Source organism: Peromyscus leucopus, chromosome 2, assembly GCF_004664715.2.
Source record: "Peromyscus leucopus breed LL Stock chromosome 2, UCI_PerLeu_2.1, whole genome shotgun sequence".
Classification (NCBI taxonomy): domain Eukaryota; kingdom Metazoa; phylum Chordata; class Mammalia; order Rodentia; family Cricetidae; genus Peromyscus; species Peromyscus leucopus.
In genome coordinates, this window is record NC_051064.1 from 139,873,031 (window position 1) to 139,898,602 (window position 25,572).

General features: G+C 49.9%; 1 protein-coding gene across 2 annotated transcripts; it reads right to left on the minus strand.

Moving 5' to 3' along the window:
* On the minus strand, positions 1–25,241 carry Otud3 (OTU deubiquitinase 3). 2 transcript variants are annotated; one of them, XM_028875295.2, is made up of 8 exons: positions 24,911–25,241; positions 19,564–19,712; positions 15,378–15,490; positions 11,771–11,893; positions 9,699–9,830; positions 6,826–6,922; positions 6,107–6,273; positions 1–5,300 (listed from the first exon to the last, which is right to left on the minus strand). In XM_028875295.2, exons 1-8 carry the CDS (start codon positions 25,126–25,128, stop codon positions 5,124–5,126), a joined length of 1,176 nt encoding a protein of 391 aa, XP_028731128.1. In that variant the 5' UTR covers positions 25,129–25,241; the 3' UTR covers positions 1–5,123. The 2 variants fall into 2 exon arrangements, with proteins under 2 accessions (XP_028731128.1, XP_037059024.1); XM_037203129.1 differs by lacking the exons at positions 15,378–15,490; positions 24,911–25,241 and having other exon boundaries at positions 19,564–19,680.
* Positions 25,242–25,572: the final 331 nt, after the last annotated feature.

Here is a 25,572-nt window from a genome sequence, read left to right on the forward strand (position 1 = left end):
TCTGCTTTTAAACTAGAATTTATTGGTATACAAAATCCATTTCAAAGATAAAGTGGCACGTCTCTGCGGCTTCTAGTGCACCAAGTGTAGAAGATCAAAAACACAAAAAACATTTGGTTCTTAAAACACTGCAAATAGCCAAGTACAGTACTTTGGTAAATAAAATATAAAATGATTCAGATGAACACAATCTGTGTAAAGAGACAGCCTAGGGGAAATGGGCTCCAGACACCAGAAAACAATTAGTTCTCACCTCTGTGCTCCACAGCTAAGGCAGACTTACTAAGTCTATGGGTCATGACCCCAAGAAGAGCTTAGATGTCTCTAGACTGAAGCCAGAACAAAGACAGTGCAATTAGAAAACGGAGAAGGCAGACACACTGGCCCTCTTTCTAGAGGGACCGACAAACACCAGCACTCAGGATAGAGAGCAAGGTGGTGGGTGTTGAGCCTGACCCAAGGCCCTTGTCTCCCCTTCTCCTAGCTTAGTGCTTAGTGAGGGATGCTGGGGAGGTAGCCACCATGGAAAATGAGCCCCAAGAATAGGAAGACTTAAAGAGCCCCACACCAGCAGGGCTCAGGTTTCAACAGAGGGCTGTCAGGGCTCAAACCACAGGCAGAGGGCTGATGAATTTCACTGACTGTTGGGGTGGTCGAAACGGGGGGCCTGCAGGATGCTCATGTGCAAGGAAGGATCTGAGCCAGACCCCAAAGGCTCAGGACAGAGAAAAAGGAGCCCTGGGTTGCAGGTATGCCCTGCTTACATAAACTCACTGTGCAAGTGTGCAGCTATGTGGAGAGTATCCTCTACACGGCTATCAGCCTTCTCCAGTGACCGTGAGGAGATCAACATTTCAACTGAGCTATACAAAACAGAGAGACTCTAGAAAGAACCAGCTGAAGAAACTGTCAGAACTCTACCTGGGACAGAGGGCCAGGCTGTCCCAGGACACAGCTCTCTCCGAGTCTCACACCCAGCACTCCCACTTAGGACAGAGGCATGGTATTGCCTCCATTCAGCAGGAACGATCAACTGAGCCCAGCACTCAACTTTTAGAATCTAAATACGCAGCTCTAACTTCAACTCAACAATGACCTTGGACACGGTAGATCTGTGGATAAGGGACATGCTCCTGTAAAAGTGCCTCTTGGACTGGTGGGGCAATGCTGGGTGTAAGCAACCCCCAACCTTCAGGGGAAAGGAAGCACAGAGCAGGTGAAGGGAAGGACAAGACTGAAGCCCTGTACCCGGCCTGGGCCCAGAGGTCAGAGCTGCATGCCCACATGGGGCTCCAGACAGGCCACCAAGGCCACAACTCTTGGGAGGCTCCTCCTTTCTGCTCACACCCTGCTCAGGGTGAGTCCACTCACTCTTTCTGGGGAATCCTGGTTTCCTCTACCCAGCCGGATGTCTGAGCTAAACATTTCAGAGGTTAAAAAAAAAAGGGTGCTGTGTTGTCCTGGTAAAACCCAGGCAGAAAGTAGTTCCTCCGAACGTGAAGTGCAGTCTCTGAGTGCAGTCCACTGGCAGAGGTCACCGGACACTTCCAGGGAACCTCAGCCACTGTCCCAGCCCTGCCCCAGCAGTTCCCCCTGCTCTGCTCCCCAGGGAAGCAGAGTAATGGCCAGAGCTCCAGAAGGCTCCCCGCTGAGCCCTACTCCAGCTGCTCTGCGAGGTCAGCCCACCTCACTTTCACAATCAAAACGGGGCTGACGTGTTTCCAGAGCTGACAGGACAAACTACAGGCAGCCCTGGTGGACATTTCAGATTCTTCTTCCCGCCACAGTCGCCGAGCAGAGCAGACTCTGCTCCCCGAAGGTAGATGTTCTGTTGAAAACCCAAATGAGCCTATGCATTCCTGGCACGATCTCCTGGTGGGCTGCACTGTCTAGAAGTTGGGCTGGGTTGTTTTAATTAATCCGCCTCCAGGGCAAAAGTGTTGCTGCCATCAGTTGGTTTTTGTTTTGTTTGTTGTTGTTGTTTTTTTTTTTTTCCTATTTTGACCTTAAAAAAATTATTCTTAAAATCTAGAGAACCTCTCCACAGAGTTTATAAGGCAGTGAACTGCCATGAACACTGTGGCTTTCCTTTGTGCCCCCACAATGAGGGACCATGACATTCTCAGGTAGCAGCTGAGACACAGCCTGAGGCTGGCATGTTCCCTTCCCAGAACAGTTTCCCTGTGAGGACGTGGACTGGAGGAAGTGTTAACCGTCATCACCCTGAAGCTCACCGTACTGGGGCTCAGTTTGGCTGCCAATGAGGTAACTGTCAGGTGCCCACTAAAGTGGTGATGCCTAGAGCGCCCCCCCCCCACCTCTCTGAATGTGACTGGGGCAGCGAAGTCTCATTCAGAGCCTGAGCTGGACAACACACTGAAGCTGGGGGCAGGCACCCCACTTTCAATAACCAGCACGTTAAAGAAACACCAATGAAAATGTGGCCGGTGACAAAAGGAAAGTGCTTTGAAGACACTGCCACTGTGATCCGGAAAGACTGCACAGCCACCACCAGGGGGCAGCAGGGAGCTCAGAACTCAAGGGTGTCTGTAAATAAAAGCACTCTTTAACAAGCCCCACAGCAGCTGACACCAGAGACCGTCCCCAGCCAGGCAAACAGCAGCTCCTGAGTACCCAAGGGGCTACTGAGAGCTAGCTAGCCGCAGCCTGGCTTTTCAAGTGCTGGGGACGGAACCCAGGGCTTCCCACACACTAGGCAAGTCTCTACCTCTGAGCCTGCTAGGCCAGGTCTGCCACTTCTGACTTCCAACCCTGGGTTTGGTAAACAACCTAACCTTTCTGCAAGGACCTGGCATCCTGCACTCAGGCAGTACAAAGCAGGAACAGAGCTTTCATTCAGATGAGTTCAGCCAACCCAGACCCTGTCCTGGGTGTCCCCAGAGAACACTGGCTCCCAGAGCCAGCCTGGCTCCTATCCCTTAGGGCATGGCAGCCACCACCTCCCCTTTCTGGGACTGAGGCCTGAGGCTCCAGCTGAGGAGGAAAAAAATGCCATGTAGTCTGTAAATCTGCACACCACTGCAATGTCCTGTACGCAGGAAGTAACCCAGCATCCCGGGAGAGATTCCAGGAGACTTCTGGGGTTCCAAACACAAAGTCCCAAAGCCAAACAAATGGAAAACTGAAGGACAACATTAACTGAGGAAGTAAGCAGTCTGCTGAAAAGACAACGGGATGAACTCACAAGCTGTGAGTGGTGTCTGTGTCTTTGTTTTCCTTTTACCTCTAGTGACAACAAGTAACTTCTCTCTTGACCCAGCAGACAGCGTTAGTCTGAACACCAGGCTCCCAGAAGGCAGAGACTTTCGTCCTGATTGTCCACCCGACACATGACAGTTTGAAGTAAACATTCATATACCCCAGCCTGGGGAACAGCACCTCTCCCTACTTGAAGGTGCTTCAGAACCGAGTCGTCCAAAGGCCTCTGGCAGCACAGGCCTCTCCCCTCTACTCCCCTGTAATCTAGCTTAGCAGCCTCAGCCACCAAGTACTTCCCCAGTACTGAAAACCCAAATAATCAAATACAGGATACATGCTGTATCCTGGATTTTTCTCCCTTAGGTAGGGAGTGAAATGGGGACTTTTATTCTAACCCTGGCTAGCCTGGAACTCACTATATAGCCCAGGCTAGCCTCAACCTTGCAGCAATCCTGCCTCTGCTTGAGTGCTGGGATATAAGGCTTGAGCCACCATGCCCAGCTATGCTGTGGGATTTCATTTTCACATGTTAAGAAAATTTAGCACCTTCCCTGAGCCAATGCTCCCAGCTTACTAGGGTCAATTTTTGTAATAATAACATCTCTCTGCTTGTCCTGAAGAACCTTCTATGTCACACAGCCAAGCTGAGCAAGCTGACCCATGAGAAGTACCCCGCACCTCTGGAATGCTATGAGGAACTGAGAATACTTAAAGACAAATTTATGCTACTTTGTCCTGAGCTGGTGGATATACTCAGAGCCGAAAGGCAGCCCAAGAAAGTCTACTTTTATACCAGAACCTGCTTGAACTGTTCTCGCTGCTGTTTCTATAGCCTGGATGTCAGACTTTTTTGCCTTTGTCCATATGTAAGATAAGGTTTCTTCTGGTACTAAAAATGAAAGCCTACTGTTGGGAGAGTATGTATACTGTGGACATCCTCGATTGCCTATAATAAAATGTGCTGAGTTTTAAATAAAAAAAAAAGAAAATTTAGCAACCTGTAAGATCAAATGAGCAGCTATTTCTCTGTAGGCATCTTTCTGAGTCTAGCATATCAAAAAACCCCACATAGTTATTAAAATTCAAGTATGGAAAACTTCATCCTGGAGACTTCTCCCATAGAAGCTGTCTTTAGATTCTTCCGAGGAAAAACCTCAGATCCCCTCCCAGCCCCCAGTTATGGACTCAGCCCTGCACATCAGAGTTCAGAGGTATGCCACAAGCAGGGCCATACCATCTCCTAACCGCCCAGACAAACATCCCAAACTCTGCTGCACCGTGGAGCTCCCCACAAAACCCAGGCTCACCCACAGCCAGGGACACACAGCACACGGCTGGAGTGGGAAGGGCAGCCACTCCCTCTGAGGTGATACCAGAGACAGACGGAAGGAAGGTGCAGTTGATGTCCCTGACTGCTGCGAGCCGCCCGCCCCATCCTATCACTGGGATGCCCAAGTAACCTGGATCAGAAGCAAATCCTATCTCAACACACTCTTGAGCTGGTAAACCAAGACGTGCATCCCTGCTTGAAAATGAGAGAAACAAAGGAAGTTGTCACTGGATTTCTAATGATTGTGCTAAACGACTTCAAGAATAATTACAGCAAACCCACGCCACACGTCAAGGAAGAGCCTAGAATCACCATGCTCTGAACTGCAGGGCAAATAAAGCCTTGCTCCAAAGCCACCTCTGCCCCATGACCCACCGAGGACTCAGTACTTTGTGCTCCAGAAGGCGGGTGGCTTCACCTACTGTCACCCAACAAAACACTGACAAACTCAAGACACAAGAGGCAGCTTGAAGGACACCGACTCCTGTGGGCTCGTGTGTGGGTGCTGTCGGAGGCCACCTGGCTGGGACACCTGGGCCGTAGCGTTCATCCCCCACCTCTGGGGGCCCGAGAGTCAGATGTTCAGGGCAGCAAAGGTCTTCACCAAGGTGACCTGTGTGTTCGCATCTGCTTCGCTCCTGCTGGCGTCCCTGTGGCTGTCCCTGCTCTCCAGGGCTTTGTGACGGTGCCTCTCCTCCTGCCGTCTCTTCTTCTCCAGCCGCTGCTGCTCCCTCCGCTGCTTGTTTGTGACCTGGAAGAGCCGGCAGCCGTGGGGGTCACTAGGGCTGATGAGCACAAGGCCCAGAATGCTTTCAGCATGAACAGAGAAAACCAGCCCAGGAGACTAAAGGATTCCTCTTCCATTACTGTTCAAATATCCTTTGAAATGTATGTTTCCTTTCTGAAGCATCAAGTAAAATCAATCCTCTTCCTAAAACAGCCCAAATGCCCACCAAGACAGTGCCAAGTCCAGCCACCGACGACAACCGCAGGGGACTGGAGACACTTTCCCCATCATTTAAGACTCTAGGTAAGGGCAATAAAGTTCTCAGATTGTGCATCACTTCCCTCACATTAGGTGGTGGTCTAGCCCAAAACATCTGCCTTTAAGATGAGTTTCTAACGGGGTAAACGAGTGACATCCTGTCCACTGGTGGGAGTCGGGGCAGGGATGGAGGTGTACACCTGACAAGTCACCAAGAGCCTGAAGCCGCTCTAGAGACATGCTCTCCATTTCACCGGGGACACCATGCAAAAAAAACATTCAAAGATTTACACACCAAGTTGTTTACTACAGATGACACAAAGACACTCGCACCCTTGACAGTCACATGAGAAGGGAGAAGGCAGCTATGCATCTGTACACAGGGCTACTGACTATTGTGACTGTGGGACAAGCCAAGTCTTCCCTCTGCATCTTAGTATGCTTAGTGCGCCCCCCACCCAGATGCTTACAATAACCTACTTTTATATACACCAGGCACACTAGGGTGAAAGTCAGCCCCCACCCTTGCTATAGGACCCCCACAGTGTCCGTGCCTCCCAACCACACCGTACCTTTAGGATCTGGCTTTTATTTGCTCTTTTCTCTTCACTAGGTCTGGCCTGGGCTGTACCGTTTTCTGTCTGGCCTTCCATGAGACTGGAGCCGCTGCCTGCCTCCTCCAATGAAGGGTCACACTGCTTCGACACCTGGGCACTGGGCTCAAGGTTCTCCTCCACATCTTCCAAAGAAAGGCATTTTGTTAAAGCCAAGAACCAACAGTTACACAAAGCAACCACAGTTACATGACTGCAGGATCCCCGGGTCCCCAGATCCCTTGAGATGGAACTCAACTCTCAAGTCAATGGTCGGAAGGATGCAGGAAGCATCTGGAGCCTCTGGCTGGCTCCAAGGCTCACAGCCAACTTCTGCCAGCAGTGTTTGTTCTCTGATGAACTTTAAAAAGAATTTTTAGGGATAAAGCATTCATTTGTATCCCAAATCTAGAACAAAACATGACCTAACCCTACACTGTCCAATACAGTGGCCACAGCCACACATGGCTGCTAAGATTTAAAGTAACTAAAACTCACACACCATGCAGGCCCATCTCATCCTGCACATGCACATTCCACCACACTGTGCAGCACAAACTGAGGCAGTGTTGCTCATGTCATGACTGGCGGATGCGCAGTGTGGACACTATAGCAATCATGGAGCCTGTGCATACCAGCTGGAGGGCGGCACCAGCATACCACTTGAAGCTTATTCACAATCTAGATTGTGAACTTACTGTTTCCTTCCCCCTGGTTCATCTGAAGCATGGCGATTATTGCAGAGTCAATATTGTAATTTTCAGCTTCCAGGTTCTGAACTATTAAGTTAAAATCCTGTTGAAGAAGCAGAGAGACACTCAAGACTCTGAATGTGTCACACTCACGAGCTCTGCTTCAGCAGCCTGATACACACAAACACCAACAGAGGAACTGACGAGGCTCCAAGACCTTAACCACCAAGAAACATAATTTCAAACAAGGCCATCACATGCAGTAGGCATTCCAATGCATTTATAAATAAATTCTCTTTATAAAGCTACACCTTTACTAGGGCAAATTTCTCTCAGAAAAAATTAAACCCACTCCTTAGGATTTTGAGCATTGATGGGTGAAATCCAGCAAACAAGGGAAATTAATTAACAGCTCCCCACTCTCTTGGGCCTCTGGCAGGCCATCTATGGCATGGCAGCACCTGCTATGCTGGGGAAGGATACTAACAGAGCATCCAGCTGTGAGGCATGGGGGAGGAGGAAGAGAGGCATGGGGGAGGATATAACTGAGCATCCAGCTGTGAGCATGGGGGGGAGGATACTAACTGAGCATCCAGCTGTGAGCGCACATCCAGCTGTGAGCATGGCTGGGGGAGGATACTGAGCATCCAGCTGTGAGGCATGGGGGGGAGGATACTAACTGAGCATCCAGCTGTGAGGCATGGGTGGGGGAGGATACTAACTGAGCATCCAGCTGTGAGGCATGGGGGGGAGGATACTAACTGAGCATCCAGCTGTGAGGCATGGGGGAGGGACTAACTGAGCATCCAGCTGTAGCATGGGGGAGGTGAGCAGCTTGGCAGAAGATACTGAGCATCCAGCCATGGGGGAGGAGGATACTAACTGAGCATCCAGCTGTGAGGCATGGGGGGAGGATACTAACTGAGCATCCAGCTGTGAGGCATGGGGGGGAGGATACTAACTGAGCATCCAGCTGTGAGGCATGGGGGAGGAGGATACTAACTGAGCATCCAGCTGTGAGGCATGGCTGGGAGGAGGATACTAACTGAGCATCCAGCTGTGAGGCATGGGGGAGGAGGATACTAACTGAGCATCCAGCTGTGAGGCATGGGGGGGAGGATACTAACTGAGCATCCAGCTGTGAGGCATGGGGGAGGAGGATACTAACTGAGCATCCAGCTGTGAGGCATGGGGGAGGAGGATACTAACTGAGCATCCAGCTGTGAGGCATGGGGGAGGAGGATACTAACTGAGCATCCAGCTGTGAGGCATGGGGGAGGAGGATACTAACTGAGCATCCAGCTGTGAGGCATGGGGGGGAGGATACTAACTGAGCATCCAGCTGTGAGGCATGGCTGGGAGGAGGATACTAACTGAGCATCCAGCTGTGAGGCATGGGGGGGAGGATACTAACTGAGCATCCAGCTGTGAGGCATGGGGGAGGAGGATACTAACTGAGCATCCAGCTGTGAGGCATGGGGGGGAGGATACTAACTGAGCATCCAGCTGTGAGGCATGGGGGAGGAGGATACTAACTGAGCATCCAGCTGTGAGGCATGGGGGAGGAGGATACTAACTGAGCATCCAGCTGTGAGGCATGGCTGGGAGGAGGATACTAACTGAGCATCCAGCTGTGAGGCATGGGGGAGGAGGATACTAACTGAGCATCCAGCTGTGAGGCATGGGGGAGGAGGATACTAACTGAGCATCCAGCTGTGAGGCATGGGGGAGGAGGATACTAACTGAGCATCCAGCTGTGAGGCATGGCTGGGAGGAGGATACTAACTGAGCATCCAGCTGTGAGGCATGGGGGAGGAGGATACTAACTGAGCATCCAGCTGTGAGGCATGGCTGGGGGAGGATACTAACTGAGCATCCAGCTGTGAGGCATGGGGGAGGAGGATACTAACTGAGCATCCAGCTGTGAGGCATGGCTGGGGGAGGATACTAACTGAGCATCCAGCTGTGAGGCATGGGGGGGAGGATACTAACTGAGCATCCAGCTGTGAGGCATGGGGAGGAGGATACTAACTGAGCATCCAGCTGTGAGGCATGGGGGGGACTGGAGCGTGGGAGGGGAGGATACTAACTGAGCATCCAGCTGTGAGGCATGGGGGAGGATACAATGAGACAGCGGAGGGGGGAGGATACTAACTGAGCATCCAGCTGTGAGGCATGGCTGGGAGGAGGATACTAACTGAGCATCCAGCTGTGAGGCATGGGGAGGAGGATACTAACTGAGCATCCAGCTGTGAGGCATGGGGGGGAGGATACTAACTGAGCATCCAGCTGTGAGGCATGGGGGGAGGATGAGCATAGTGGAGCTGGAGGGGCACTGGATCCAGCTGTGAGGCATGAGCATGGTCAGTGGGAGGGGAGGATACTAACTGAGCATCCTGTAGCATGGCATGTTGAGGCATGGAGGCATGGCTGGGGGAGGATACTAACTGAGCATCCAGCTGTGAGGCATGGGGGGGAGGATACTAACTGAGCATCCAGCTGTGAGGCATGGGGAGGATACTAACTGGAAGCATGGCATGGGGGAGGATACTGAGCATCCAGCTGTGAGGCATGGCTGGGAGGAGGATACTAACTGAGCATCCAGCTGTGAGGCATAGGGGAGGAGGATACTAACTGAGCATCCAGCTGTGAGGCATGGGGGGAGGATACTAACTGAGCATCCAGCTGTGAGGCATGGCTGGGGAAGGATACTAACTGAGCATCCAGCTGTGAGGCATGGCTGGGGGAGGATACTAACTGAGCATCCAGCTGTGAGGCATGGGGGGGGATACTAACTGAGCATCCAGCTGTGAGGCATGGCTGGGGGAGGATACTAACTGAGCATCCAGCTGTGAGGCATGGGGGAGGAGGATACTAACTGAGCATCCAGTCGCATTGCCAACTTTCTGGACAGCATCTTCCACTTCATCTCGTGGGCCATCTTCAAAGTCGACCCCTTTTGTCTTGATCTTTTCTTTTTTATTTGCTCCATCTTGATGTAGCATCTGGAACTAAAAGAAACAGCATAGGAACCATGGGCTCCAGCAAATTCCACTCAGCTCTCTAACACAGAAAGACACCTGAATCACAAACCATCCAAACACAGGAGGAAGAATTCTAGGAACAACCTCAAAAGCAGAGCAGTGGCTAGATTCACCCACACTGAGAATCCGGGACAGCCCTGAGTACAGAGCTGAGAGGAACCACTCAGGAAGAAGAGCAGCAAGGACCCAGGGTATTTAGACAGCAGTACTTGGGCAATCATGGCCGTGCCTGACAGCACACATCTGTCTGCCTCTGCTTGCTGAGTACAGAAGAGGTCCCCGTGTTCACACCTGCCAAGCTACTGAACTTAAAATGCTAGCCTTGAAAAACACAAGTATCCAACTCTCACCTGAGAGACGTGTCTCTCTCTCTCCCCCTCCTATCTGCCCATCAAGAGGTGAGCTCTCAGCTGTTCCTGCTGCCATGTCTTTGCTTTGCCACTGTGGACTCTAACCCGTGGTTAGCATGGACTCTAAGCCCCAGACTAAACACTTTGCTTTATACATTGCCTTGGTCATGGTGTTTCATCACAGCAAAAGAAAAGTAACTAAGAGTGTGTGTGATACACCCACACCAGGAAATACCATTAAAAAGTACTGACACACACTACAATATGGCTGACTCCCAAAAACACTATGCTAAGTGAAAAGGGCCAGGCCGCAAAGATCAAATACATGATTCCATTCACAGCAATGTCCAGAGCCAGGTGTGACGGTTTTGGAACCAAGAGGACATGGTCAAGGAAGCCTGGGGTGCCCCAGCTGCAGCAGATACTACATGTGAAGTGATTCACTTCACGGTAGGTGGCTTTGATCTCAGTGTGTAAGAGAGAGAATTCTATAGGATCTCTGGGTGTATATCAAGAGGTTTCATCCAAATGATAACCAGCTAGGAAATATGAAGAGAAAAGGTCCACTTCTTATAACAGGAACAAACACAAAATATCTAAGAATAAAAGCCAAGAAAAAAAAAAAAAAAAAAAAAAAAAAAAGCAAGCGCCATCTGAAGAGAACACTCCCACAGAGCTTACATCCATCAACAAAGCTCACCGGGTCCTGGCTAGGACCACTTAAGTCATACAGACAGCAATTTTTCTTTAATTAATCCAGTACGATTCCAATTAAGGGCCTCTGAATGTAATTCAGTTGATAGAATAGTTGTCCAGCATATACAAAGCCCTGGGTTCAATCCTTGGCAAAGCACAGAACAGACATGGGGGCATGTGTCCATAATCTGAGCACTTGGGAGGTAGAAGCAGGAGAATCAGAAGTTCACATCCTCAGCTATATACAAAACTCAAGGTCAGCTTGGGCTATATGAAACCCTGTCTCAAAAAAAGGCAGGAGGCTGAACAGTTAAGAGCACTGACTGCTCTTCCAGAGTATCCAGGTTCAATTCCCAGCACCCACATGGACACTCACAACCATCTGTAACTCCAGTTCCAGGAAATCCAATGCCCTCTTTTGGCTTCCAAGGGCACCAGGCACACACATGGTACAGATTGTATATACACCTAAACCATAGGTGCCTACTGGAGGAAGGAAAAGGGACAACAAGCAACTGTCTCTCACCTCACTAAAAAGAAATACAAAAAACATTTAGCTTTTTATATTTATGTGTGTGTGCACACGAGTGTGTGCGTGCACACCCATGCCATGATCTCATGTGCATGTCCGAAGACATCTTGTGCGAGCTGGTTCTTTTCTTCCACTATGTGGGTTCCTAGGATCAAACCCGAGTCCTCAGGCTAGGCAGTCCGTGTTTCACCGGCAGAAACACTTTATCCATCAGAGCCACAGCTCCCTGACGGCAACTTTTCATTAGCAGCAGCAACAGCTGGTCCCTGGTGTTCAGCTCCTGCAGGTCTGCAAGCAGAAGGAACAGAAGGACCTGGGGCGTCACTCACATCGGTCTGAAGATGTGCCGGCGCTTCTGAGTTGTCGTTGATCCTCCGGACGCTGTCATAGTGTTCCCCGTACCGGTAGGCGATGTGGAGCTCCCTCACACTGCTTTTGTCCGTACCTCGAATCTGCAGACACAAGAGAGGATCTGGAAGGTGGGGCCTGTGGGGACTGGGACCTGACCAGGAGGCCAGGCCAGTGGGCCCTATACAACAGACCGGGACTCTAGCTAGGACAGTCTCTGAGCTCTCCGCCTTGCAGGCTTGCAGGCTTCCACGTGCCCATGTAACATCTGCCAATATGGGAGTGACTCCATATGGAAGGGACTAACAAGCCAGAGACAGGCCTGCAGTGAAGTCAGATAAAATTAACTACCTGGCCTTGCCAGTGCACAGGCTCCTTCCAATGGGAAGACCCAGAAGCAGACGCAGATTTGCTGAGCCGGAAGTTTAAACAGACTGAAGATTGTCATTGGGGGAAAAAAGGAGTAAAATGTCAAGTATGAAGCTTCTAGACCCTCTGGAAGACCTTAAAATGGAACCATACAAACCTAGCCTGACATGGCTTGCTGGCTGTAATAAATTCACCTCTCTTCCCTTATAAGCACCAACAATCTCAAAATCTGCCATTGCGCCAGTTCCAAGACAAAATCCCACAGAGTAAAACCATACTAGCTCACCCCACAGCCCTGTGCTCACCTCACAGCCCTGCGCACACCTCACAGCTCTGTGCACACCTCACAGTCCTGTGCACACCTCACAGCCCTGGGCACTGTCCACGCAGCCCTGTGCACACCTCACAGCTCTGTGCACACCTCACAGTCCTGTGCACACCTCACAGCCCTGGGCACTGTCCACACAGCCCTGCGCACACAGAGCAGCTCTGGGCAATGGCCACAGGGTGTTAAATCCCAACAGTGCCCTGGGATACAACAAGAACTGACTCCTTAAAATCATGCCAAAAAAAAGCATACAAAACTTTTAAGTGCTGAGCTGGGTAGATTCCCTCCAAAACACCCATAAACCAGAAACTAAATTAATTTCGATTCTGCCCCTAGGTAACTGTTCTTCCTTTAAAATTCTAAAACATCAGCCCTCCTTATTTTCACTAAAAGTCACAAGTAATCTGAGATGAAGATTAACAGTATTCAAGATCCAAAAATAGCAAGTCAGGTGGTGGTGACGCACGCCCTTAATTCCAGTACTCAGGAGGCAGAGACAGGTGGATCTCTGAGTTTGAGACCAGTCTGGTCTACAGAATGAGTTCCAGGACTATACAGAAAAACGAAAAACAAAACAAAAACCAAAAGAAAAAAAAGAAAAAGCAAACAAACAAAAAACGACACAAATACAGCCAGCCATGGGACAAGCAGGGATCACACAGATCTTGTGTGGAAAGTGCAAAAGCTTCTATAATAGCCCGTACAGGTCTAGGAGACAGTGAGTCTAGATGGACAGGAGACGCAGCAGCAGCAGCAGCACTGTCTCCCAGAAAGGACACTGATGGAGGACAATGTTTCACGTTGTCTTCACATGACAAAGTTCCTAAAGCATTAGCATATTTAGTAACAACATATGGATATTATAAATAGAAAACCAACTCGAAGAGTCACCAAAACTGTTAGGAGCCATGGCAATAGGCTCATGCCTAACAAGCCTGTCACTGGCTACATAATACATGGAACCGGCTCACACAGTCCTGCACGCCAATGCAGGAGATGATGTAGGTTCCGGTGTCGATGGTCAGTCTGAGCCAACTCTTAATGCAAGAGCTCAGAACAGCGGCTGTACCACCAGGCAGGGGAGATCCTGGGATAAACCTGTTATGAGTATTACTTCCACTGTTTTGCAAGTCATAAACCAGAACGCTACAGAAACAGATTTGAAAAAAATGTAAGAATTAGGGCAATTAAGAAATGTTACCGTTAGGGAAAGCAGCAGACGGCTACCTCACTGACTGGGTTTCTCCTTCTAGATCAGGCTCCCCACACTGTGTACTCAAGTGTCCTGACAACTCCACTGACAGTGTGCACTAGAAACAAACGCCCGGAACTGGGGCTGACCGTGTTCCTGGCGAGCAGATCACTCTGAAGAGCACCCCCTGAACACGGCTGCTCTCGCTGCTATCCTGACATCTGGCAGCACTGGACCAAGGCCATGGACCCTGCTTCCCTCCTGCTCACTGCATCCTTGAGGGAGATGTTTTCACCAGCCCTGCCAGTATTTCCGTCACTTTGTCCTGTGTAACTCTGTTAAAAAGACATTGTACCAGATTCAAAAGGCTGAAGACTTCCATTTCTGTGACAGAAAAGCACAAATAAAGGGAAAAATTAAACAGCAGCTACCAGAGGTTGGGGAAAGATGAGTGGGCAGTGACGACAGGCACTAACTTCTTGGTAGAGTGGAGCTATTCCATACGTTGATGTGGTGTTACATGCACATCAAAACATAGAAATAGAAACCAGAAAAGGGTGAATTCTGGCATGTGTCATTTATATTTCTAAAAACTGGACCCTCTTTTTAAAAGAAAAGAGTGCAGGCCATGACTCAGGGAATTACAAAGGGTGCAGGCTGACAGCACACCAAGAAAAGATGCCATTACCTTAACGCACGCAGGTGTGTGTGTGTGTGTGAGCGTGTGTGTTTGTGTTTGTGTGCGCATGTGCGCGTGTGTTTAAAATGTATGATTGGCACCCCCCCCCATATGGCCAGGTGTGGGGTGAATGGTAGGACGCTGACTAAAAATGCTAACAGCCCTAATTCCAGTCAGTGAGACTCCAGTGACTCTCACCCACCTCAAGGGGCTTTTCTTACTCTTCCCAGTTTTTCTTCAATTAAAACGTTTTGACTTTCTAAATAAAAGTTCAAAACAGAGACGTAGAGCAGGGGGTCAGTGAAAGCACATGCCCAGTGTCTGAGGCTGAGCCACAGAGTGACGCAAAGCCCTGTGAATTCTGGGAGGATGACAGGGGAGTAGGGTGAGCACACAGTCAGCAGCCTTTGGTCAGCATGCTCTAGAATGTTTGGTTTGATGAACTGACCGGTGAGGTTAATGTAGGAGACAGAGAAAGAAAAGGAGTTGAATGGGCAGATACTTCACAGTGGAGGAGTGTGTGACTTAACAACTGTTTCAGCCTGGAGCAAACATCTGCTATAAAATCTTTATTGTACAAAAAAGCAAAACACGGAACTAAAGCTGAGTAAAAACACTCTGTAGTCATTATAGTCAATGCAGTCATTATAATGGATTTCTGACACTTCTCTACTCCTAAAACCACACACATACAAACCACAGGAAAAGGCATACTTCAAAAATACAGTTTGTATGTACTAAACATTCATATGCTAAGATAGTTTAATAAAATTATCTGACACATTTCCACATTAGGCTCTGTCCCCAAATACCCACTTAGCTGACTCTTGAGTAATATCCCAGGATCATAAAATACTTTTCACTCACACTCCAGACTCCATTTGCACCTGCCTGGGGTTAGTTCCAAACCACCACAAGATTCCTGTCTTTGGTTAGCTCATGGTCTAAGCTCTTCTTAGGAGTTCAGCATCACAGGTCAAGCCCCATCATCTTAAGGACATTCCTAAACAGGTGACCTACCTGCCACAAAGGGGCATTAAGCTGATGGATCACCACATTCAACTGATGGTTTCTTGCAAAGGCTACAATTGCATCATTGCCAGCAAAAGTACCAGGCTTTGCCAAACTGGCCACTGCATGGAAACAGGAGAGAAAAATGAAGTCTTTATGATGGAAAGTGCAAATGCAAACATGATTGGTATTTACGTGACTGCAAGCCGTGAGAAGCGAGAACACACATCTGCAAAGGTGACCAGCTGTTAGTCTAGGGAGTTAAGAGGAGAACAATATGCAGACTGTACTCAGGGTTGCTCATCATCAGAGAAGGATCTGCTGATTAATTCCTTCAGGAAATGCTTCGTGCTTCCAATCTGCCCGACAGACATGGCATATACAACAGCCAGAGAATGGCTTGCACTAACCGATGCACATGCATGTGTCAAGCAGTGCTGATAATTTCTCAGAAACCATCACTTTTCATTATCAAAGCAATGCTTGGAAGGATTATCACACTCGCCACCAGAGAGATGAACAGACGGAGGTGAGGACAGCTAATGATGGCCGAAGGCCACAGAGCCTGATCTTGGTGAGCTGAGCTTCACCCCAGCAGCTGACTCCACAGTCCTGGCTCGTGGCCACTCTGTCCCTCTGCCCTGGAGAAGACTACTGTCAGAACAATATGGACAGTGTTGAAAACCGGGTGCTTCAGCAAAGGGTTGACCTGGCCTTTACCCCAGGCTTCTGTAAAGTAACTGCCAATCCTTTGGAATTTCCAAAGGAGGAGGGCACGTCGCTCCTTCATGATGGGCGCTGGACCACAGCTGCTAACAGACCATACAGCAGCTACATGCTACCACAAAAGAAATGGAAAAAAAGCAAACTCTGGACTCTGAGGCTGGAGCAGGCTTCCCTGTTGACAGCACTGTGTGTACTGCTCACTGAAATGCCAAGAGCATAACATTTTCCAAAGACAAAGAAGCACTGTGCTTGGAACCTTGGGAGACCGGACTGCGCTGGGCTGAGTCTTCCCCTGAGGCTGACTGTGGTCTGTTCCCTTTCCCACAAAACCACTGTTGTCAGAACAGCTCCCGTCAATGTGGGGCAATCTGAACCTTGCAGGCAGTGTCAGAGGTGAGGGAAATCTTACACAGCTGTGCCCTCACACCTTAGCTTCAAGTCAAAAACACACAGTGTGTGTGTGTGTGTGTGTGTGTGTGTTTAGGGAAGGGTGGAGGACATGGTGCATCAGATGAGCTGCTAGGCCGACTACTAAACATGCTCCAAGGCCAAGCAGGAGTTCAAAGGAACAAGGGATGATATTCCAAACAACAAGAGTCTGGACTATACTGTGTGGCAGGAACCAACTGCAGAGATAGAGGGAGAAAACACAGTAAGAAACGGAAGAGAGGAGAGAAATTAAAAACCACAGATCATGAAGGGCTATAAAGTGCAGGCTCAGACCTCAGGTCTGTGGGAACCAGCAACAGACTTTGGAGGGAAACAAACTTGGGTCACAACTCGGACTGATCTCGAACAGGCTGAAGAGATCAAGGGGACATACAGCCAGTCCACACTGCACTGAGGGTGCCTGGTGAAATGGCTACCACACCAGAGTTTCAGAAGTGATGTTCTAGTTTCATCCCGTTGCTATGACAAACACCATGGCCAAAAGCAACGTAGAGAAGAGGGTTTATTTCATCTTACACTGCCGGGTCAGTCTGTTACTGAAGGAACCTGGAGGCAGGCTCAAAAAAAACAAGCTGCTTGCTGGCTTGTCTCTGGCTCAACCTATGCTTAGCTAGCTCTCTTATGCAGCTCAGGACCGCCAGCCTAGCATGCTGCCACCCACAGCGGGCTGGGCCCTCCTACATCACTTAGCAATCAAGACAATCCCCAACAGACATGACCACAGGCCAATCTGATCTAGGCAATCCCTCAACTGAGGTTAGAGGGAACCTCCATTCCAGGTGACTCCAGGTTATGTCAAGTTGACAGAAAAAACTAAGCACACAGGAGGTAAGGGGAAGAGGGAACTGCAGAGGAAAAGGTCAGGAGACAAGGAACAGTAACAGGAGACAGACAGATGAGGCATTACAAACGGCTCGAGGTCTGATCCAGGTTTTGTACAGATGGGAAGAGAAGGTGCTGATTCTTCAGAGCCACAGCCTAGAAGATGAGAATACTCCTGTAGAGCCAAGGGCAACGGTCACTTGGTCCTCACCAGTAAAGTGAGACATTCACTTATTAAACTAGCAAATACTATATGAATACCTCCGAATGTCAGGTATGGCTGGATCTGGAACAAAGGCACAACACCTTGTCCCTGAGAAACTTCCAGAATACTAAGGCAGACAGACATTCAAAACTGGTAACTGGTTAGGAGAGGTAAAGGCAATGGGTCTGACCCTCAGCACACCAGGATGTGCAGACTCCCTGCCGTACTTCATTTCTGCTCCGGCCGTCAAAGCCGTTTGTCATCTCCCTGATGCTCACACTTTGATGCATCAGCACTCAGTCATGTAGTGACATTTCAAGAAAACACCTCTCCACTGCACAACTAAAGTGACATCACACTGGCAGCCGGAGCTTTGAGCTCCTGTCCTGATACACTGGTACACCCCAAATCCACTACAAGACCTTTCCTAATGGTGTTCAAGTGGAATCAGGTCACGAACTTCATCCAAAGTAACACTGAAAAGTGACAAGATTCTTCATTTTTTTTTCTATGCAGGCTGGCTTCAGTCTCCTGATCCCCCTGCCTCAGCCTCCTGAGTGCTAGGACAAGTGTGTACCAGCACACCCAGCAACATGTCTCATTTTAAACAGCACAAAGCTCCAAAATCTGCCACACACACACACACACACACACACACACACACACACACACACACACCTGTAAAATGCTAACTCTGAAACTGCCCGTCTGCTTGAAAAGTGACCCCAGGAAGAGGACCACCAGAGCTCAGTGACAGGTGCACACTACCCTCCCCGCCAGGGCTCCATGTACCCATTCCCGGTGAAGACACAGCAGTGTCTCCAGACTGCCCCCTCTCCGTGCTCCATGCTTGGAGCTCTTCTTAAGCAGGACCTTGTGAGCCACGCTGGTCCCCTTGCCTGAGTAAACTACCCCTCCAACTGCTCTGGGACTGGCCCTTCACATCCCTCTTGGAACTGCCCATACGGAGAGCCTCCTCACCAGCCTCCCCTCCCAGACTTGCTCCCCTCCGTTCTCAATGGGGCCCCACACTGTCCTCCAAATAGAGACCATGCCCTCGTCCGGCTAAGACACAGATGTCAGCCTTGTGGTGGAGATGCTGTTGTGCGTGGGGATGCAGCTCAGTGAGGAGAACACTTGCTCAGCATGAAGAGGCCACGAGTTCCACCCCGGACCCCACAGACTGGGGGTGGTGGCATGTGTAACACTTGGGAGGATCAAAGGTCAGGTTATATACACACGCAAAACTAAGTACTGACACAGTTATGTTTTAAAGACACTATTTCCAAAAAGGGGCGAGGGTGTATTTTTAGGTTTTTGATGAGATGTTAACATGGGCTTGCTGATTTCTTTTTTCTAGTTATAAATACATGATTATTTAAAATAAAAAAAACTACAGAAGACAATTCACACTATCATCCCCAGACAGCAAACTTAAGAATTTAATTTTTTATCTAAGTTAATCTTCACCAAAAAAAAAAAAAAACCAACAAAAAATCCTATCAGATGGGTGCTTTACTATCACCTTTTTATAAAAATTTCAAGAAGCAATAAGGAACTACCACAAAATGCTAGCATCTGTCCAGACCTCCACCCTGCACACAGTCTAAAAAGTGGATTCTGTGTGCGTGCACTCTTACAGCTTATTTCCTATCCCACTGGCAGGAGGTCAAAGTCTCTGTCAATTATCATCATCTCCTCTTTCTTTTCTTTAAGGTGGTAGTGTGGCACCTTAAAGTCCTGTGAGGCAAGCACTCTATCCCTGAGCCACACCCTTACCCACCAAGGCCATCACTTTTATTCAAGGAGACATACATCCAAATCTAGATTCCCCGCTGCATAGCATGGGCTTTCACAGAATATGCGAATAAGTGTTTGTTGCGCCAATGGCATAATTTACATAAGCAAACCCTGGGTGGTGGGGGTGGGGTGGGGGTGGGCTGATGACCCAGCATGGCTCCTGAAGGACCCAGGGTCCCACAGTGAACCTACCATGCTTCTCAAAAGGAACATCATCTTCCACGAAGGGCTCGAAATCTTCACGCTGCCTTATCATGTAGTCAACCGTCTCCTGTCGGTGTCTGAGATGGTTCCGGGAATGACCCTCCAGCTGATCTCCCAGAGCTCGGAACAGGCAATTGCTGTGGAAACAGAGATGCTGGTCAGGGTCTTTCAAAGCTAGACTTAGCTCACCTAACTAACGCACAGCGTCTTGTGCCAGCTGTCTTCGGCAGTCTCTCACCAGGAGAGGAGACACCTCAGCTCTGCAGATCACCCACTGGAAAGGCAGCAAATAAGGACTCCTGGCCCACTTACCAGCTGGTGGGCTCAAAACAAATATTAAATTCCTCAGGGCCTCCGTCGGCTCAATGGTGGAGCTGATGACCAACTCCTCAATACAGGGTGCAGACCTCTCAAACTACTCCAGACCCCTTCCAAAATGACGTCACACCTACCGATCCCTTTCTGAACCAATCTTCACTAAAACTGCCCAGCTAAGCCATCTCTCATTCAGTACTCAAAAGACATCAGCTTGTCAAGCTGATAAAACAAACTGCAGTCCACATCATGTCAGGGAGCTAAGAATACAGTGGCGAAAACCGGGGAGGAAGTGCCTGGACACAGAAGGTTACACCAGGGACAGGCAGGACCCTGCCTGCTCACCTTGTCACCAGGGAACAGCAATGCCATTGTTAAGCATCATGTTCGTTTTCTAAAATTAAAATTCTAGTAGCAGGGCTAGCAAAATGGTGAGTGGGTGAAGTGTTGGGACCAAGATGCAAACCTGGGCAACCCCGCTCTAGTCATGACTCTGCCTATTAGCCGTAGTTACCCCCATGTTCAACTAACATACTTTTCATCTGCCGTACTTTATTTGAGCCCGCTAACATCAAGTCATAAACTCTGTAATGACTTGTTTTTCTGATGGGTTACAAGGTGGCGACGCAGGAACATAACAAACACTTCAGTGACCTGGGTTCCCTTAGGAAGCCCTGCAAACACACCGCAGATGTCAGTGAGAACAAAGTCACGGCCCCAAGGGCCTCCAGGAGATCCGGCTGTTTCCTGAGTGTCCACTCACACCCCTGCCGGGCAGCCGGGCCTCTCAATGCCCACACTACTGACACCCGGGGTCCCTCTGTGCTGCCAGAAATGTCCTGCTCACTGCCAGTCCTTGGGAACATCCTTAGCCTCTGCCCGCCAGATGCCAGGCCCACACCACCTCCCTCCTCACCAGCTGTGACAACCAACAATGTCTCCAGACAGTCCAATTGCCCCCAGGAGACAAAACCATCTCTGCTTGAGAACCACTGCGCTTTAGGGATACACAGATGTAAGGCCCTGCTTTGAGTTCAGAAAAACAAGCGATTACAGAATGCTACATGGAACACACCTACAGCAAGTCACCATCTTAGGCCATCCAAACTACAATCAGGACATAAGAGAAACAGTGGAAACTTGTAACTATTTTTTATATCAGCAAAATATCACTATATTTTAACCTAATACTACTTAGCAAAATTTTTTTTTTTTTTTTTTTTTGGTTTTTTTTCAAGACAGGGTTTCTCTGTGTAGCTTTGCGCCTTTCCTGGAGCTCACTTGGTAGTCCAGGCTGGCCTCGAACTCACAGAGATCCGCCTGGCTCTGCCTCCTGAGTGCTGGGATTAAAGGCGTGTGCCACCACCGCCAGGCCTACTTAGCAAATATTAATGCATAAAAGTCTGTTAGTCGGGTGGTGGCGGTGAAAGGGAAAAATCAGTAGCCCTCTTGAGAGACGTCCCCCCACCCCCTCTAAAGGTATTTGCTGACCAGCAATTTTAGAACTGACCAGTAGTTGAACTCATGAGACGGTAAGGCTGAAACAATCAATCGATATATTCTGGATTTGGTAAAACAGGATATGGGACTCAACTGACAAGAAATTGAATTTATGGGAAAATAAGACTGGGACAATAAATCTGAATGTATATATCCTGGGTTCAGCAAAAGCAGGACATAGGGAGTAAAAAATTGATGTCTCTGTAGATACCCTGAATCCTGTTAGCCATCAGTAACCTCATGCTTATAGTTCAGCCAGTAACTTCAAAGAACCACCTCACCCCAGCCCCCTCGTCCAATCCCAAGCTGCATGTAAACCTTTCCTATATAAACCCCTTCAAGTGAGTGCTCCGGCCGTCCTCCTCCACCGCTGTGTCGGATGTTGGACTCGAGGACCAAGCCCCGGGCTTGCTTGTTTTGTTATTAAAAACCTCTGTGTGCTTGCATCAGATATCGGCTCTGTGATGGTCTTGCTTGGGGGTCTTACGACCTGGGCACAACAGTGGTAGTACATACATGCCTTTAATTCTAGGAGACAGAGGCAATCCGATCTCTTCGTTCGAGGCCAGCCTGTCTACACAAAAGTTCCGAGACAGCCGAGGATACACAGAGAAACCCTATCTTGCAAAACCAAAAAAGAAAGAAAGACTCAGGTGCCACTTCCCAAACCACCACGTCCATGGAAACACCATTCACCGCAGTGATGGGTGAGAGCAGCAGCCCGGAAACACCAATGTCACCCAAGCACAGCTCTCTGTACAGCAGGCTGGCTTCAGGAAGCACCTAACACTGCCAAAGAACAGACTGGAAGTAGGCTAGCCTCTGCCCTCTCTCTCACTTCCCAACATTACTGCTCCTATTAACTGGGCTCCCATTCCACCGCACAGGCACAGGAGCTGGCAGAAATGGTGAGGTGCGCTCCAGGCCTTGTGTGGCACTCGTCCGGGAATGTTCTCTTGGGAACTCCTACTGCTCCTTTTTATTTTGGGTTTTCGAGACAGGGTTTCTCTGTGTAGCTCTGGCTGTCCTGGAACCCACTCTGTAGCCCAAGCTGGCCTCGAACTCACAGAGATCAGCCTGCCTCTGCCTCCCAAGTACTGGAATCAAAGTCGTGTGCCGCCACCATCCAGTGTATTGCTCCTTCTTGAAGGGCTCCAGCATGTCTTCTGAGAGGCATCTTGCACATGGAAGTCACTGACTCTTTGCTGGCTGAGTAAGAAAAGGTCTTCCTGGACATTTCAAGGCATGTTAGCCACTTCCTTCAATAGTACCACTATCATCAGTTACTAAGAATAGGTCAAACTGCTCCCCAAGTTAATTAAATTGTTGAGACCCTTTCAGGGTGTCCATACATTCAAAACAAAAATCTTTACCTTCTTCATTCTCATTCTCTTACAAGTATACAGTAGTTTCCAAGAGGCTACCATCTCACTGGGCGTGGTGGGGCACGCCCTTAATCCCAGCACTCAGAAGCATAGAAAAGTGAATCTAAGTTTGAGTTCAAGGCCAGCCTGGTCTACAGAGCGAGTTCCAGGACAGCCTGGGCTACACAGAGAAACCCTGTCTCAGGGGGTGGGAGCTACTGTCTGGAAGCATGGGTGGCCAATGGGTGTGCGCCTGAACACTCCTGTAAATACAGAGGTTGGCTCACACAGCACTTGTGTGTGTGTTTATTCCTCAGAAATCTGTAAGAATACAGAGCGGTCATAGACCAGAATATAAGTGGCCTACTGTTACATCTCTCAACCGTGAACCCTTCTAGACCTTAGCCGTCTACCGGTTTCCAGCACTCCATTCAAGCCATGTGTGAGGAGTAACTGAAGAAGTCTGCTCTCCTGGGGGAAGGAGAGAGTAAATACTCCCAAACTTGCCCAGCTTGCCCACAACCTCACGGAGGTCCTCAGGACTCTCACTCTGGACCCTCGGCTGCTGTTCATGAGCAACTGTGAAGTACCAATTTCCCCAGCAGAATTCTTTGACATGGAGAAGCCATTTTGTCTGACACAGTCCAGTCATGTGCAGGCCAGTCCCACCTGGGTCCCCTGCATTCAGTTGATGCCTTTCATTTGTTTTGTTCTGTTTTTCGAGACCGGGTTTTTCTGCATAACAACCCTGGCTCGATTTGTAGACCAAGCTGGCCTCGAACTCACAGAGATCACGCTTGCCTCTGCCTTCCCAGTGCTGTGATTAAAGGCATGCGCCACCAGGCCAGGCTTCAGCTGCTTCTTCGATGTCTACAGCAGTGTCTGGCTTCTGCTGGAGCTAGGTGGCCTCCCTTGATACTTTTTATCCCTTCCTTCAGGAAAAAGATGAAAAAAAAAAAATGTGCTGGGTGGTGATGGCCCATGCCTTTAATCCCAGCACTCAGGAAGCAGTGGTAGATGCCTTCTATGACTCAGGAACTGTTCTAGTGGTGGCTGAATGCAATTAAATTCTAATTGCAACTTAAGCAAAAACACCTAGGCAGGAAGGTGTACCCAACTCTGTGAACAGAACAAAATCCAATTTGCCTGAAGCTCTGAAGGCAGGAAAGACATATGGGGCTGAATGATTAATTCTTGATCAATACACTTCAGCACTGTATGAAATGAAGGAAAACACTTTTGTGTGCAGTGGGTGGAGGCAGGCACCTTTAATTCCAGCAGGCGGCTGTGAGTTTAAGGGCAACCTAGTCTACACAGGGGGTTCCAGGCTAGCCGAGACTACACTGTGAGAAAGAAAAGAAAAAAAAAATAGAAGGGAGAAAGAAAGCAATTCTTTCTCCCACAATTTCTAAGGCTATCGAAGTTTCTTTGGTTTTCTTTCTTTCTTTTTTGAAACCCTCTCACTCTTACAGCCTAAGCTGGTCTCAATCTCATAGCAACCCCGCTGCCTCAGTGCTAGCATTACAAACAGGAGCCACCACATCTGGCTCTGTATGCTCCTCAGCTATATCTACTCTTCCCGCAGCTCAACCTGACCACTCACGGAGGAGAAAACACTAATAGTGCCTCTTGCAACAACACACTTGGCAACCAGGCGCCCTCGGACCTACTAACCCTTCTTCTCCTGTCTTCTTTACCCTTTTCCTTCTCTCTCCCCACGCTCCTGGACCCACGTCCCCTTTCCATTAAGTTCCTTCCCCTTACCTTCCTCCGTTCCCTCTTTCCATCTGCTACTAGTGTTATATCGGGTTACCCGAAAGAGCTGGCCCGGGATTCTCAAGCAATGGGTAAGTCCTTTTGCTTAGGGAACCCAAGGCATGGGAAGATGCCTTCAGCTCTCCGCCCTCATTACCCCAGTCCGGAAGGAAGCGAGGACGCCCAGGAGGCCCAGCGTGACACCGAGCGGGACCTAGGTCCCTTCCCATCCGGCTTCATGACAGGTGCACCTCGAGGTCACCTCTCAGACCGGCCCCGGGGCACCTGCACCCCTCGGGGCACCGGTTGCAGCGTTCCACGAGGCCCGGTCCCTACTTCCCTCACGGCAAGCGACCCTGCGCATCCCCAGCGGCACCTCCCGCACTCCCGGTCCGCCTCACCCGTCCCCCGGCACCTCCCGCAGTTTCAGTCCCAGGGCCTGCAGCTGGTTGGCGAAGCTCACAAACTCTTCCTCGCAGCTGCTGCCGCCCGGCTCGGGCCGGTTCCGCCGCTCCTTGGCCAGCGCCCGGCGCGCCGCTCGCTCGTCCCGTTTGCGCTCCGCCTCGGCTCTGCGGCCGCCGCTGCCCGGCCGGCTCCTCGCCGCCTGCTTTCGGGACATGGCTGCGGCACACGGCCCGCCGCGGAAAGAGCCGGAGCGGGAGCCGCAGAGCGCGGAGCCGCAGCCTCAGCCGGCTACCCCGCGGAGCGGCGCAGCGGGGACGGCGCCCCGGCGACGGCGACACGGCCACTGCGCCGGCGCGGTCGCCTGGCACCCGGGTCACGTGGTGGTAGCCCCGCCCCCTGGAGGGCTGGGCCGGCAGGCACCATAGAGAGAGCGCTAGGAGAGCTAGAGAAGCACCTGTCTCGGTTGGGTCTCTGCTGCCCCCTAGTGGTAGGTAGTGCTCAGTGAGGAACAAGTACCAGACAGTGAAGGTCAAGGACATACAGACTGAGGATGTCAGAAGAGTCTAGAGCAGATGCAAAAATCCGAAAAAGAAGGAAATTAAGACAGGTGATGTGGGAAGATGTTTGTCTAGAATGGGCAAATCCGAGTTCGATTTCA

Coding starts and splice junctions, on each gene's coding strand:
- Otud3 (XM_028875295.2), bottom strand. CDS start 25,128: ATGTCCCGAAAGCAGGCGGCGAGGAGCCGGCCGGGCAGCGGCGGCCGC. Junction 15,491..19,563: donor TGTTCCTTTTGAGAAGCATG/GTAGGTTCACTG, acceptor GTTTCCATGCAG/TGGCCAGTTTGGCAAAGCCT. Junction 11,894..15,377: donor TTAATGCCCCTTTGTGGCAG/GTAGGTCACCTG, acceptor TTGTGTCTGCAG/ATTCGAGGTACGGACAAAAG.